General features: G+C 35.2%; 1 protein-coding gene across 1 annotated transcript; it reads left to right on the top strand.

Annotated features, from left to right (window-relative positions):
- Positions 1–4533: 4533 nt before the first annotated feature.
- LOC131632338 (SUN domain-containing protein 4-like) lies at positions 4534–10245 on the top strand. The gene is made up of 5 exons (XM_058903096.1): positions 4534–4691; positions 4793–5009; positions 6548–7857; positions 7968–8053; positions 9923–10245. Exons 2-5 carry the CDS (start codon positions 4844–4846, stop codon positions 10164–10166), a joined length of 1806 nt encoding a protein of 601 aa, XP_058759079.1. The 5' UTR covers positions 4534–4691; positions 4793–4843; the 3' UTR covers positions 10167–10245.
- Positions 10246–17606: the final 7361 nt, after the last annotated feature.

The raw sequence follows: 17606 nt of genomic DNA, 5'->3' as shown, positions 1-17606 counted from the left end.
CATAATACAGAGCCTATCACCTCACGGGAGCTGACATTTCTTACCATCATAAACACCATAAAGATCATTAAATAGGGTCTCTCGACGTCGCGAGTAAAATCTTAACCACTCTCATTTACTAAGGCTTCTGAGTATCCCTTACCCATGTAGAGTTACCACATACATGTATTTTTTGACAAATATACGAATCATCACAAATGTATCAATTAAAATTTTAATAAAATCTAACTTGAGTTTTAGATGTTGGAATAATTAGAGTTCCAGGAAGAAGAGGGAAAAGAGAGGGAAAAGAGAGAAAAGAGAGAAAACTAAATTGAGAAAAGGGATTTTATTAAAGTGAAGTTGTTGTATCTATTTACAACATAACATGCATATTTATAGGCAACCAAAATTAAAACGTACAAATTACACTTCGAAATAACAAGTCTAAGCTGTATTCAACTTGTCGAATATAGCTAACCCTATACAGCTTAATTCGACTAGGTCGAACACGAACTTGAAATATTGAATTATTAATTTCTAACATACCTCCTAATTCATGCTTTCAAGGCTTCTCATCCTGATGCTTCTCTTCAACTCATCAAACCTGGTTTTCTTCAGAGGCTTGGTGAGTATGTCAACTAGTTGCGATTATGTATTGCAATGCTCAAGTTTAAGCTTTCCTTAATTTACTTGATCCTTGAGAAAATGATACCTTCTCTCTATGTGTTTACTTCGACCATGACACACATGATGATTGGCTAGATCGATAGTTGGCTTGTTATTGATAAATAACTTCTTTTTCTTATGTTCCATGATCTTGAGCTCCTCTAGCAGCATCTCTATCCATACTGCTTGACATGTTGCGTATGATGTGACCTCATATTCAGCTTCACAAGATGACAAAGCCCCAATTCTTTGTTTTCTTGAGCTCTAAAATATTGGAGCACCTCCAATCATGAATATGTACCATGAAATACTCTTTTTGTCATCTCGATATCCACTAAAATCTAAATCACTGTAACCACATACTTCTGCTTATGTGCTGGTATTCTTATGCCTTGGCATCAACACATCATGACCGACAATACCTTTTATATATCTCAACACTCTCTTGAATGTAGTGAGTTGACATTCTTATGGCTTTTCCATAAATGTGCTCAACAACCCAACACTTTGACAAATATCCGGTCTTGTGTTGCAAAAATATCTCAAGGATCCAATGATTTGTTTGCACAGTGTTGCACTTACAAACTCATAATTTGTATCCTTTTTCAACGTTGCTCCAATATCCAACGATGTAACAGTTGCATTACAGTTGCTCATCTTGAATATTTTCAAGATCTTTTGAGTATGCTTCTTTTAGTGTAGGAACATCTAAGTCCTACTCTGCACTTTGATTTCATCCACAAGAACATCTATACTGATCACTAGCTTGTCATCATTTAGCGAATACAATTTGTATGCACCAATTGAATGATAACCTATGAGCATCATGGTTTGGCTTCGGTCATCTAGCTTCTTCCTCAATTGCTCAGGTACATGCCTGAAACACATTGGTCCAAATACTCTAAGATGACTAACATTTGGCTCCATTCCTTTCCAAGCCTCATAAGGTTTCTTGTTTACTATCTTCTTGGTTAGACATTTATTCAATATGTACATTGTTGTTGAAATTGCTTCTTTCAAAAATCTCTTTGGCATTTTTTTAGCTTTTGACATACCGCTAGCCATGTCCATTATACTTCGATTCTTCCTCTCAGCTATACCATTATGTTGTTGTGTATATGATGCAATGAAATCATGCTTTGTACCTTCCTCATAACAAAATATTACAAATGCTCTAGAAGTGTATTGACCTCCACCATCAGTTATGAGTTTCTTTAATTTGCATTAACTTTGCTTCTCGACATGCAATTTAAACTTCTTGAATTGTGTAAATACCTTACTCTTCCTTTCAATTTGATAAATCGACGATATATTTAGTGAATTCATCTATGAAAGTTAGGAAATAGCTGTTACCTCCATTAGAACTTACTTCAAAAGGACCACACATTAGAATGAACTAGCTTCAACTTTTCCTTCGACCTCCTGGGCAAGTCATGCTTGAATACTTTCCTAGTCTGTTTTTCTTTACAACATTCCTCACACACCTGACTTGGTTCTTTCACCTGAGGTAGGCCATACACCATCCTCTTCAGGTCGAGCATACCTAAACTTCTGAAGTTTAGATGTCCATATGTGTGATGCCACAACCAGTTCTTGTCTTCTCCTGCAATCGAAGCAAACATTTATAATCAACTGTGTTGATCTATACTTTGAAGGTCTTGTTGTATGTCAATGGTGCTTTTCAGAATCATTCCTTCTTCACCGTGATACACCTTCATCTGATTCTTTTCAAGCTTCATGTTATACCATTTTGTGAGTAATTGACCCATGCTTATCAAGTTACTTGTCATAGAAGGTACATATAATACATCAGTGATACTGACTTTTTGACCATCCTTTCTAACCACATATACGTATCATTTTCCATCTGATGTAACATGTCTGCCATCTACAAACTTGATCACTTTCTTAACTGATTCACCTAACTCGGTGAACCAATTTTTATTACCAGTCATGTGGTTGTTGTATCCTGAATCTATATACCATATATTGGCTTATTCATTGTTCAACTGAGTATTAGCCATGTGTAGCACATCATCAGAGTCATCAACTTCAGCATGTGCATATCACACTTTATCATTATCTTTTGCTCTTACTTCCTTCTTTCTTCCATAGTCTCGAGCATAATGACCAATTCCTTGACAATTGTAACACTGTATCTTCTTCATGTCAACTTTCTTCCGCGAATACTTGTTGTCCATGACTTTCTTGGTTGAATCATCATGACTCTTTGAGTTCTTGCTTGACTTCTCATCATTAGCAAGATTCTTTTTTTGCTTCGCCTTTTCTTTTTCAGACTTCTTGATGAATCTTGCTTGTAGTGTCTGTTCAGTCACCTTCTCCCTTTCTGAGTTCCTCTACTTTAACCTCATCTCATGAGCCTCTAATGAAGCTTGAAATTCTTCTAACTTCATCTCAGTTAGGTTCTTGAACTCTTCAATAGACACTACAATGTAATCAAAGTTTGTAGTCAAAGATCTTAACACTTTCTCAATCTTCTGTAATTCGTTGATTGATTCACCAGACACTTTCATCTGGTTTGTGAATACTAATCTTGAGAAGAAATCAACGATTGATTCATTTTTTTCATGTGTTATCTCAAACCGCTTTCTCAGCATATGCAACTTCACCTTTTTTCAGTTTTTCATCTCTGCCGTACAAGTTATTCAACTTGTCACACGCTTCTTTGGATGATTCCTCTTCATTAATCTTCTCGAACACATTAGAATCCTCACACTGTTGAATCAAGAACAAAGCTTTTCCATCTTTCTTTCTTTTATCCTTGTGTGTAGCTTTCTGAACATCATCTACATTTGCTTCCAACGTCAGTACTCCATCATTCATGATTGCAGTCACATTTTGAAATCTGGAGATGATCTGTTTCTGCGCAATCTACTTCTGATAGATCGCCGGAAATTGCGTTGATGTTTTGTTTTTGTTTACCATTTCAAAATCTCACTGAATCGCAATCTGAACTTGTTGATACCAATTTGTTTGAACAATTAGAATTATAGGAAAAAGATGAAAAAAAGAGAAAATTATATTAAGAAAAAGAGATTTTATTAAAGTGAAGTTGTATCTATTTACAACATAACATTCCTATTTATAGACAACCAAAATCAAAACGTGTAAATTACACTTCGACACAACAACTCTATGTTATATTTGACTCTATGTTATATTTGACTCTGTTAAATACAACTAACCTTACTCAATTCAATTCAACTAGATCCAATACATTAGTTGAAATCAGACTTAAATCATCACATTATTATTAGCTTCTAACATTAGATTTATATTTTAAATTTATTTATTAACCTTGAATAATTTACCATTAACAAATCCATGTGTCAATCAGTAATCTCTCATTACAATTTTTTTACTTAAACTATCTTTGATATTTTTCTTTCCAATACTATGTCGACTATGATATTATTGTTTAGTACTACATATGAAACGTAAGTGTAACTCACGACAACAACAAATGGTGTCATAGAAAAATAGAGTTATAAATTCAATAACCACTTTTCTTGTCTTATTATAAACGTCTTTTATATAATATTTTTAAAATATCAATGCAATATTAAAAAAAATTAGTATATTTTTATTTTTGTATCTCAATTTATTTAATTACCATCACTAAATATATTTAAACAAATATTAAAATTTTCATCACTAAAATTAACATAATATTCTTAAAATTGTAAAAAAAATAATTCAAAAGAGATATTTAAAACAAATAATTAGCATAAAACAAATAAAAATTTTTGAATTGAGTTGATGTGGCTTACATTAATTAGGTCCGATAAAGACACATAAGTCGGCAACCCTTAAATAATCACTTACGTCGGTAACCCTTAATCAGTAAGCAACAACCACACGCGCTCTCTTCCGCGACTCGCCTTTCTTACAATAAATAAACCAATAATAACTTATATTTAATATTTATTTTCATTCTGAATTCACTTTCCAAAAGGAACAAACAGAGAACACACACAGATCCATCGTCAACGCCATTTCAAAAGCCACAAAAATCAAACACGGTAAACACCATTTCACAATTCTCCCTCTTATTGCACATTTATCAATTTTTTATCTGTTTTTTGTTTTTAATTTGTTGAGATCGATCTTGTATAATCTGCAGGGTAATTTAATGGGAATTGTTGTTGTGTTACTGAATTTGGATTGATGTGCAATGCAGAGATCACGTAAAGCTCTTCTTTCAAGAAGAGCTTCTGTTGTTTGTAACCCTGTTAAAAGTTCTTCGTCTGGGATAAGTAATTACACTTTTTGTGAAGTTTCTTTGGTTTTTGTTTTGTGGGGGTTACTTATTCTTTTCAGCTTATGGGTCAGTTACACAGGTAAATACTATGTCCTTTCTTTTTTCTGTTGTTTTGTTATCTTGTGTTTTCATAATGTATTATTATGTTCTAGACAATAAGTTTATAAAATGGTTAAGGATGAGTTATGTCAAATATAAAAACCTAATACGGTGTTAGAGAGTCCAGAGTCGTCTTGAGTTTTTGGAGGCTCTGTGTAGATTAATTACTATTTAAGCGAGACAAGTTTAAATGTATTAAATTTTGGGTTATGTGTGGTAGTCTATTTTGCACGCCCTCAAAGACAGTCCTGTTAGAGTCTATTGATTCAGATCAGCCATCTTTTATATTCACGCACACCCTATCATGTTTAGCGTGAATTGAGAAGAATATAAGTTCTGCATAGATTAGGTTAGAAGTGAGCAGTGTTATCAAATTGCGGCATCATGGCTGCTATGGCCGATATACATGGCGGTTTTTGGGCTCGCCGCAATGGTAAATATCGGCCACTATTGCGGGTTTTTCCGCCATGATCCACAATAACGGAACCGCCGGTATGGTGGGATTTTGGCTCTCCGCCATCTGTCTTCGACAACACTGGAAGTGAGTTTATAAAGAGTGACACTGTAGGAGAGACCCTTTTTTTTTATATGCGAATGGCAGTGGTTAATTTGTTTGGGGAGGAGGAGTTTGTTGCTAGCCACCAAAAGGGATTGAATCCTGTTGTTTGGGGAGGAGGAGTTTGTTGCTAGCTACCAAAAAGGATTGAATCCTGGACCTCCTACATACTACTCGTTTATTGTTTCAATCCAGACTATTGGGCTACTCCTTCGAGATGTAGGACAGATGCTTGGTGGACATCTCATGTGATGCTACATTGAGGGACTAGTTCCAAGTCACAACCTATTTTTTCCTATTGATAAATTAAAGTTGTTTTGATGAATTTGGATGGATCTCTTGCTCACTTGCTCCTTTGTAATAGCGATCCAGAAAAGATCTCGTGCTAGATTGCATGGCTGTGGGGGAAAGGTAGAAAATAGAAGTGAGATTTTTCCATGTGTCACTTGGTGAAGACTTTTCTTAAGATAGATAGACTTGTATGCGGGGCACGAGCCTTAGCACAAACGCTTTCTTGTGACCTGCAGGTCACAGGTTCATATTTTGGAAACAACATCTCCTGCGGAGTTAAGACTATATAGATTGACGCTCTCCAGACTCCTCCTGATGGGAACTTTGTGCATTGTGCCCAGTGTTCTAAAACAGTGGTTATTGCAGCACTGTAGCGCTATAGCGTAATAGAATTTGAACCAATCGCGACTGTGTTGCAATACTTTGTTTAGGATAAAGCATTATAAAAAATGTACAGTTATCAAATGGCAGCTATAGTGCTGTATCATAGTGTAATTTCTATTAAGTGCTATTTTCTGCAATCTGTAATTGACAACACTGATTGAGCATCCCTTTTTAGAGACTCAAATAAGTTTTTGCTTTTATAAAGCGAGAACAATTTTTTATTTTTTATTTTGTCGCAGACATATATCTTATAGACTTATTGACCCGTTTATTATTTTTGTATGTAGATGGTTCAGAAGAGATTTCTGATAGAGTATCAAAATGGAATCAAGTTAACCACGGATTTTGTGAAATCTCTGATACCGCTGATAAATATTTTATTAAAGGAAATGACGCTTGCATTCCGTCGGAGACTTTATTACACTCTCAAGGTGGAGGTACTAAGGCTAATGGTTTAGTTGGCGAGTCACTCACGTTAGACTATGCAGTACCTGGTGATTTTAATAAAGAAAATACGGATTCTTCCAATCGAGAGGAGCATGTAGTTGAGAGTTCTGAATCTGCTGTCAAACTTGAAAATGATGTTAAAAAACCTGATCTCTTATCTCGAGCTGTGCCTCTTGGTCTTGATGAATTCAAGAGCAGGGCTATCAGTTCTAAAGTTAAGTCAGGCACTGGTCAATCTGGAAGTGTAATTCATAGATTGGAGCCTGGTGGTGCAGAATATAATTATGCTTCGGCATCAAAGGGGGCTAAAGTTTTAGGTTCTAATAAAGAAGGTAAAGGTGCCTCTAATATCTTAAGCAGGGACAAAGACAAGTATCTTCGAAATCCATGTTCTGTGGAGGAGAAATTTGTCATTATAGAACTTTCAGAAGAAACCTTAGTAGATACTGTAGAAATAGCTAATTTTGAGCACCACTCTTCCAATTTGAAAGACTTTGAAATCCATGGAAGTCTGAACTTTCCGACAGATGTTTGGGTTTTCCTTGGGAATTTTACTGCCTCCAATGTGAGGCATGCTCAAAGGTTTGTTCTTAAAGAGCCAAAATGGGTGAGATACCTAAAGTTGCATCTTCAAAGCCACTATGGTTCAGAGTTTTATTGCACACTAAGTGTTGTTGAAGTTTTTGGTGTGGATGCCGTTGAGAGGATGCTGGAGGATTTAATAAATACTCAAGATAATTTATTTGCATCTGGAGAAGGTAATGATGATAAGAAGACCGTATCATCCCATCCTGATCCTGCTGAGAGTGAACATGTTCATCAAACTACTACTGAGGGGATCAGTTCAGACCCTGCTTCGGATATCTCTTCTGCCAATCATGAGACGACAAACAGTAATGTTCCTGATCCAATTGAAGAAACCCGTCAACAAGTTGGCAGAATGCCCGGGGATACTGTTCTCAAGATTCTAATGCAGAAAGTCCGTTCTCTAGACTTAAATTTATTTGTTTTGGAGCGGTATATGGAAGATTTGAACTCTAGATATGTCAATATTTTCAAAGAGTATGGTAAAGACATTGGAGAAAAAGATATACTTCTACAGAAGATCAAAGAAGACATTAGGAACCTCATTGGCCAGCAGGATGTTATAGTATGTTAATTCTATCACGGATATTGTTGGCAATATTTGTACTTGCTTAAATAAAATTTATTACTTCACTACTTCCTATTCATTTTGGAAATGATTTGTTGCTCATGCAGGCAAAAGATGCTAGTGGTCTCAATTCTTGGAAGTCTCAAGTTTCTTTGCAGTTGGATCATCTACTTCAGGACAATGCTGCTTTGAGGTGAAAATTAACAATACTACTTTTTCACAGCTTCTCACCATATGATATGAACTCAGTAGCTAATTCAGGTTTATTAACTAGTGTAAACTGCAAAGGTCTTTAAAGCCGTAGGAGTAATATCTCTGTGCCTCTCTTTCTTGGTCTTTCAATCAGGGTTTGATGGCTAGACCAGACTGGCCCGTCTGACAAAAAATTAGCGAATTATTGATAATGGCTAAGAATTAGAATAAACCTGCCATCTAAGTGCGGCATTTGGATTTCCTTCGTTGCAACTTTCAACAAGTTGACAATTTTGGGTGTGAAATGATGAATTTAGTCCCACATTGTCTAGAGATATGGCCTAAAAAATGCGTATAAAACTTAGGCAGTCCTCACCTAAACGTTACTAACAAGTTTTGTTTGGTTGAGTTAGGTCATATCCAAATTTTAAAATGGTATTGTTAAGAAATGTGGTTGGGCCTAACTCATCCCTACAAAACCGGCTAGTAGGGTGAGGATTGCCTCCACTTATAAGCACATGTTTGTTTAGGTCATATATTGTCCGATGTGGGACTCTTAACAGGTATCAAAGTGTGTTTAGATCTGTTCGGCTTCCACGCATCAAGACCATTGGGCTTGGGGGTGAGCATTGTATTAAATGGCGACCATGGCATGGCAAATTTTTCCACAACCTTCATATCCAATTTGTGAAGGAATGATTGCCATGGCGGCGCCATAGGCCGCAGTGGCGTGTTTATAGGAAGGATTTTTGGCCTTTTTCCATATTCTACCATCCTCCATTGGCAGCATTGCACGTGAGGGGTGTGTTGTAAGTTCCTCCATAATTGCAGTCATGCCCCTAGCCGCATAAGTGAGTTGGGTTGCCTTCATTGCAGCCTCCAGGGCCTTCATTGTTTTTAGTATGAGAGAATGGATTTAGTCCCAAATTGTCTTGAAACATGGCCTAGGTAGACCTCATTGTTCTCGGCTTACAAGTCGGTTTTGTACGGTTGAGTTAGACCCATCCTAAATTGTAAGAATTGGCATCTGTTGGGTTTGATGATGAGCCTCTGTTCAATTTTAAGGATGGAAGATAATTATTTTGAATTACGACCTGATGCATAGTTCCTTAAGTTACGGAAACTAAAATCTAAAAAGCTTATGTAAATGCTAAATAAAATGGAGTAAAATTAGAAACTGTGATTGCTTCTCAAGATGCTCAAGATGAATCAAATCTATGAATCAAATCCACTATGAACTATTCTTAAGATGCACCCAAATTGTTTTGGCACCAAAATCAAACCTAGTGTATTGCTGCTCCTTTCATACCCACGAAGGTGAGCTGAAGTTTTTCTGCCAGAGAAATCTGTTGCACCTCAAAGAATCTATATGCTTTTGTGATCATCGATCGGGTCGACTCCTTCAAAGATGGATAATTCATCTTTCTTTCTCATTTGTGTCCTCCATCATTAGTCTCGGCGCAGCTCTTCTCTTGTCCACCACCATTCTGTTTTTTCTGCATTGAGGGTGTGAGGTTTTCTCCGAGGCACGTTCTTCGTGGTCATCTTCCCCTACTGTTCCCCTGTTTCTTCATCCATTTCACTATTGGTTTCTTGACGTCTGATACATGTGTGGTGTGTTATGCGGCCAGTTTCTTGATATACTCCATAGAAAACTCTAATGATTCCACCCTAGGCTTCTTTGTCAAGTGTTCTGTAGGATTGAGAATACACTTAGGAAAGTTGATATTACTTACTGTTTCTGTGTTCTTATTTGAATGTCTTTTTTATCACTAGTTAAGAAATAGAAAGCAAGACTATTATTCTATAACAGACAATCTTTCAATGATTTAGTTCTTTGGAATCTTAAAAATGTTTCTTAATATTTCAGGTTCGAAGTCGAAAAGGTCCGGGAAAAGCAGGTCTCGTTGGAAAACAAGGGTGTAGTTGTGTTTTTATTATGTTTCTTTTTTTCATTGATTGCTGTGTTATGGCTGTGTTTGGATATGGCTAAGAATATATATAGAGCACTATGTAATGATAGAACAGCTGACTCCAGGAATTTTTGTGTGGGCTCTTCCTGGTTTCTTCTATTATTTAGTTGTATCATTATCATTTTCATAATAATCTTATAATAGTCCATTTTTGAGATATGTTTTTATCTTGTGTCAGATGCTCAGTGATGAAGTTGATTGTTTAAATGTTGATTTTGAACTTTCCTTTTAATTTTAACTTATAGTGGATGTAATTTTGATTTCAAGTTATGATGAAGTTGCTTGTTTATAATGAAGTAACCTTCAAAACCTTCAAGCCACATAGAAGCCACAACAAAGAGAACAATTTCTTAGTCATCCAATTCCACATCCATACATTTTCCAAGCAAATGACTTCTTTCATTTAACATAGTGGCTTCCACCTTTATCAAGATGTTCTTAAAGTTGCAGGTTAAACTACTTCCCTTTTTTCTAAGCAATAAAAGAATTCAATTAGGTTTATTGAATAACATAATGTTACCCGGGAATGGATGGCAAGCACGCAACAAGACGAGCTGCCATTCTTTTTTAGATGAAAAAATCAAAAACAAACTTTATTTGCAGACTTGGAAGACAATACATTGTTATGCATGATTCTTTGTTAGGAAGTTAAAAGTGTCAAATGCTTTGATATGCATATAAAACATATGGGAATACCTCAGTGAAATCTATATATGCATGTTTCATTTTTATTCACATATGTCCAAAACTGATGTTAGCCTAAGTGTCAATCTTTTTTCTTGAGTGTCGGTCAAAAAGTTCATAGGTACCTCTCTCTTTAGAAATAGTCTCATTTGCCTAAATATATCAATAAAAACATTCTAACAAAGTCATGTCGATGAAGCGCGTGTTCTCCACAAGTATTGGTAAAGTGTGTGTTTTCCAAAAGTATCCAGTATCACATTTGCCTAAATATATCAATAAAAACATTCTAACAAAGTCATGTCGATGAAGCGCGTGTTCTCCACAAGTATTGGTAAAGTGTGTGTTTTCCAAAAGTATCCAGTATCAGTTATCTAATGATATTGATGACATGTGTTGTTCTAGTTCAGTAATAGAAATAGCTACAAGAAGATTTTGTGAATAAGTTTGCTTGAAAACATCCAAAAACTATTCTTTGTTTTGATACTTTTAGTAAGACAGTCACCAAAACATGTTGGTCTATATGGGTGACAATGTCCTTACTAGTAAAATTGTTAAGGTCTAAAGTTAAAATTATACCACTAATATTATCCAAAGATCTATCAAAATAATATTACATACCATATATTCCACGATATCTCAATATGTGATATTTTAACATTCAATATTGGGCTCTAGAAGTCATAAATGTGTACGAGACAATTTTACTGTCGAGTTCAAATCCAACCCAAATCTAATAGGTAAAGAAACCATTACCCATTAAAAGTTACCGAAGAAAGGACCTCCACCAAACAGAATGTCTTTGACCATTTTTCACAACTCTTTATCAAACCATTTAGTTGTCTCTTCCATGTGAACGATCGACATGTCTTTAAGCCAAAAAATACTTAGCAATATCCATCTAAGATCGGAGTAAAAGAAGCTCATTCTATAGAACCTTTAATCGTTGAAGCACATGCGTTAACTCAACAATCTTGGAAGTTTTCTTCATAATCAATCCCTTGATAAAACCTTTTTCTCAATAAACAACCCCTTCAAGAAATTTCAACCCCAACACTGACATCCCAATTTCCAAATGGAACAACCTCCATGAAGTTTATCACACAAAGGCCAAAAGATATCGGTCTTACAAATACTCTAGCCAATACCCAATTCTTGGATTCGTTTCCAAGATGATGTTAAAAGCTTTAGCCACTTCCTTTAAGTCCCTTGCGTTATGATGGTCTCATCACCAAGATACCAAGCATGAAGAAAAAGCTTGCAATTGTCTATGATATTATGAATAAGAGAGTGTAACACGAGAGCAAAAAAGAACGGACCTAACAGGTCGCTTTGTTACATTTTAGTGGTTGACATAATAAGTTCATCCCAATGTACAATATTACTGCATTGCCATAAAGAAACTCAACTCAAGAAAATAGACGGGCATCTCGCTCTCACCTTGCAAAGTAATGTTGATTGATCTACTAAGTTGAAAGCATTAAAGAAATATACTATAAGCATAGCCACAGAGTCATATCCATGTCGTTTTCTCAACGCCATGTTTGCAATATGCAAAATGGTCTCAACATCATCTGATACTCCAAACCCAAATGAAAATTCATTAAGAATATTATGTATTTATATATTTTTAATATTTATAACATTATAACAACATGGAGAATTTGACACTACACAAAAATCATTATTTCTCAAGGATTTATGCCAAGGGAAAAAACCGTGTCACGAAAAAGTAATATTGCATATTACGCCTATAAAATAAAAAATATATAAAAAATTAACATAGCAAGGGTTACCCGTCAAACAAACTTTGGACGCCATTTTTACTTACGAAATTTCCCTTTGTCAAGACATTGCAAGGGGTTACCCCTTAGACAAGCTTTGATGTCATTTTGATTTTGAAAACATGTGTAGGGTTGCCCCTCAGATGCATGGGGAACCTACATGTTCGAAATCATGTAAGGGGTTGCCCATGGAATTTTTTACATTGTGTTGTATTCTAGTAGTTGCCCATTGAAACGCATAAAGAGACTTGATCATTCTGAGTGCGCATATTAAAAGTTGTCACCTCTACTATTGTGTCTCTTGGGACATTTTTTCCGCAAGGGGTGACCCCTGAAACACTTTTAGCATCATAAGAATTTGAGGGTTCCTAGATATTAAACTTTGATTCTATTGGGAACAAGAAACAAAAACTAGAGACTTTATAATTCATATTAAAATTAACATCTTAAATTAGATATGATTCAAAATATTAACTCGCCTTAAATATTGTATTGGTTATTTGCAAAGGACTAACAAAGGATGACGTGATAGGGGAATGACGTAACACGTTGCCCTAAAATCTTCTTGATCACCCATTTACTAGATTGAATGCCCATCATTTAAATGTGACGCTCATTACTCAAATACATCGCCCACTCCTTAGATAAATCCTAGTACATGAGAACATGGGAAGTGACATGTCTCATTCCACAATAGTGCAAAGAAGGAGTTATAGGGGAATTAATCATGTTTTCCTGAATAATATGTAATTAATTGTACCTTTTTCACCCTCTTAGAAGTGGTTACTACTTTGAGGTCTAGGCTCAAGAATTTGTATAAATATCTCAACCATGCGATTCAGAAGACCAACCTCATTTAGCAGATACCACACATGGAGCTTCTCACCTCCATGTATGAGCTAGATCTAAGTCTCATAAAAAATACTAAAAGCCTCTAAAAACCCTTAATTACTATGGGTTGTATGTTGCTTGAAATAATATTGTGTCACATGCAAGTATACATATATATTTAATTGCAGCAAGTGATAAAATAAGAGTATTGTATCCACAAGGAAAGATATAATTACTTAGATTGATTTTGTAGTTAATTATATTAGAGTTCTCAAGCATGAGCAGAGAGAGAAATAATTAGTGATTTGTAATGCTTAGTGTATTCCTAAAGTAAAGCAGATAATGTGAACAGAGAGGTGAAAATATATCAAGAGCTAATGAGTTGAGCTATGATCCATTAATATTGTAGAAGTAATCATGTGTGCTGATCTGCATTGTCGTAACATGTGAGGTCAGAGTGATCATATGGTGTATTTCTACAACATCAAAGCATGCATATGAAGGGCGAGGAAACAAATCTCTAAGCCTCACTTGCAACCCTAGCATACGTCTGTTGTTATCTGATATTCCCCAATGATTGTAGCTCCTTATATCTAAGCAAGCTAAGAAAGTGAATATCTTTATCCTACTCATTCAACCATTTTATTAAGGACACAACTTGTTGTTGGATCTCTCACAACAACAAGATGTAATCTACTACTAAGTTGATCACGCAAAGAAGTAAACTTAAAACAGGTTAACATATAATAAAATAAGACACTCAAGCACACATCATATCACATAAAAAACAACTTAATATTAATTTCTCATAACTCAACTACAAAAGGTTTAGCTCATAATGAGCTGGGTATAAACTATAAAAATGGTTCTGAAGAGGAACATCTTTAAACACATAATGGAAAAGAGATGTAAACCTAAGAGAGACTTGAGAACTTCTTGAGACGGATAATCTTCAAGAGATAACTCCAGTCGCTCTATGATTCAGCAGTTGGTACATGATTGGGTGAGAAGAAGGAAACTCTCTCTACTCTCCACTATTCCTTACAATTATAACTTCTGTATTTCTCTTGGAATTGCTGAACTCTTTCTCATTTTCATCAAGGTCCTATTTATAGACTTGAGCTATGTTTTGTGTTGCATCTTATCTGACGCATGACTTAGAGTTAGTTGTTGTTCTGTTTGTTTTGAAACTTTTGAGGCATTATTTGTTTGGATCGAGATTTAATGTGTTCAATGATCACAAGAGTTTGAAGTATTTGTTTGCTCAGAAAGAGTTGAATATGAGACAGAGAAGATGATTGGAATTCTTGAAGGATTATGATTTTGGATTGAATTATCATCCGGGTAAAGAGAATGTTATGGCTGATGCATTGTGTAACATCCTATTTTTATTAGATTTTAATTAACTAAGATTATTTGATGTTTGAATAATTGTTTGTGTTATTTAATTAATGTTTGGTGTGGTAATTATTTAATTATGTGTTAATATGTTATTTAGCTAATTTAGTGAATGGTAGAATTTTAGTAAAATTAGCTAATGGGCTTAATTGAGTTAGAAAGAGTATTGAGTGGTTTAAGCCCAACATAACAATTGAGAGTTAGGAGAGGATTTTGTGATTAACCTAGAGTTAGAGAAAAAGAGAAAAAGATAGAAAAGAGAGAAGAGAAGAGAAGAGAAAGAGAATAGGAAGTAGATTCTTGAAGAGGGTGGATTTGAACTAGAGGTAAGGGTTAGAATCCAAATTCTTATAGGTTATATGATTGAGTAATGTATGTGTTTGTGTGACTCTCTTCAATCTTTGCAATTTCATGAAAACCTAGAAATGTAGGATTTGTGCTAATTTCTATGGATTTGTGTGATTAAACATGATTTTGATGATAAATGTGGTCAATAATGATGAATACTGATTGTATTTGATGTTTATTGATTTTTGGAATGGATTTTGAGTAGTGGGATGTGATTTTCGCAGTTCTGAGTGTGCTGGGTTTTTTTCTGCAAAATCGCAGTTCCGCTAAGCAGCCCTGGCCCGCTAAGCGGATGCTGTTTGTTTTTGAAAAATTAAGTGAGCTCGCTAAGTTGACCTAGCCCGCTAAGCGGAGCTCAGATTTTGGTTAGCTTCTGGATTTAGTTTGTAGAAGCGCACTTCAATCTAGCTTGTTAAAAATTGAACTTCCATAATTTCGCAGGAAGGTCGCTAAGCGGACTCTGTTGTATGGAACTTTTTCCAAACTTTAAAATGTTGTATCTTTTGATCCGTAACTCCTTTTTATGTGTCGTTTGAAGCATATTGAAGCTTATATGATTGTCTATATGATATAATAGGATTGGTTGGTACTTTTTTAATTAATTATGATGTTAATTGAGAATAACATGTAATTATGAATATATGTTATGGATGAATTGGTTATGATCAACGTTCATGAATGTATTATGTGTTATGATAATCATGAATTATGTGATTGATTACTAAATGCTAATTGGTGTTTGAGATTGGGTGGAATGTCATGTTGTGTAATATTGTGCAAAGTTGTAAAGATGTGATTGTGTAGCTTAAGAGATAGTCTGATCATCGTAAATGCATGAGTTTTGATTTGTTGCACACGTACACAAGCATGAGTCTTTGAAAGTGGCAATATTGGGTAATCTCGCGAAGGTTATTTGCTTGTCCCGAACCTAACGAGTATGGGGTTGAAAGCTTAACGAGTATGGAGCTTTGAGGTGGTTATCTAGTCTGTAGAGAATGACAATCGGCATGACCGAAAATGATAACAGAGGGATCCACATGCATATTGCATAGAGCCGCACTTGAGTCGCACGTGTCGGTGTGAATTGTATTTGGTGTGATTTTGCAATATGACTTGTGTGGAATTGATTAAGTGGTAAGTGTTGTATTTGTGTTGATAATTGTTGATTTGGTAATTGACATGAACTCTTGCAAAATGGAACTTAGTTGCTTAATGAGAAACATGTTGACTTATGGTATGGGTGTGGAAACATGATGTTATGAAGTGTGATGAATTGTGAAATGTATGCTTGTTTATATTGTGCATTTCTCATTATCATGTTTTTCTATAATAATTTGAATTCTCACCCTTCTGTTTGAATGTTTCCCTTTGTTGGTAACGTGTAGGTTTTGAGGTTTAGTAGCTCGTACGAGGTGAGCGTTCGTGTTTTGTTTGGTGACTAGGTAGTGAGTCAATGCTCTGGTCATATAACACTGGGTTGGGATTAGTGGTGTTGAACTCATGTTTTATTTTGGATTTGTATTATGGTACTACCTTATGAATATGTATGTTGGTTATTTGTTGTTGTGAGAGGCCTTAGTGCCGAATATCGTGGATTTGACGTTATGTTACCGTATGAGTTTATTTGAGATATGATCATGGTATGGGACATGAATCATCTATGAGTTCATGAGTGTTTATTATTTCCGCTGTGAATGCATATTCTTAATGAATTATGTTAAGTGAAAGGTGTTACCTTGATGACCATATGACATTGTATATTTGTTGATGATTGATGTTGGTTTTTAAAAGCTTTTAGTTTTTGAAAACGTCGTTGTGACGCCCCTTGCTTATATGCATGTTCACTCTGAGTATTTTTTTATTATTATTATTTGGAGTATTAGAAAGGGGTGTTACACATTGAGTAGGAAATATTTGCATATGTCGATGTTGATTGTGCGAGAGTAGGATTTGCTTGAGCAATTTAAAGATTTAAGTTTAGTTTTTGAAGAGACTTGTTCTGGAGTTAAGCTTGGTATGTTGAAGCTTACTAGTGGCATACTTGATGAGATTCAAGAAGGTCAGAAATCTGATTTGAGTTTGGTTGATCAATTCAAGTTTGATTAATCAAGGTAGAGGTGGTGATTTTCTGATTGAAGAGAACGGTATCATGAGATGTCATGATAGAGACTGTGTTCCGGATGTATCAGATTTGAATAAGAGGATTCTTGAGGAAGGACATCATAGTGGATTCAGTATTCATCCTAGAGCTGCTAAGATGTATCAAGATTTGAGAAAATTGTTTTGGAGGCAAGGTATGAAGAAAGAGATTTCAGAATTTCTGTATTCCTGTTTGATCTGTCAGAAGTTGAAGATTGAACAACAGAAACCGTCTGGTTTGATGCAACCGTTATCCATTCTTGAGTGGAAATGGGATAGCATTTATATGAACTTTGTGTTTAGATTTCCTAAGACACCGAGTAAATGTGATGTTGTTTGGGTTATTATGGATAAATTGACGAAATCTGCTCACTTTATTTTGATGAGAATGGATTATCCG

The sequence above is a fragment of the Vicia villosa genome, unplaced genomic scaffold, assembly GCF_029867415.1.
Source record: "Vicia villosa cultivar HV-30 ecotype Madison, WI unplaced genomic scaffold, Vvil1.0 ctg.000936F_1_1, whole genome shotgun sequence".
NCBI classification, from domain to species: Eukaryota; Viridiplantae; Streptophyta; class Magnoliopsida; order Fabales; family Fabaceae; genus Vicia; species Vicia villosa.
The sequence above is the reverse complement of the archived record's forward strand: the minus strand, read 5'-3'. Positions and strand labels throughout refer to the sequence as shown.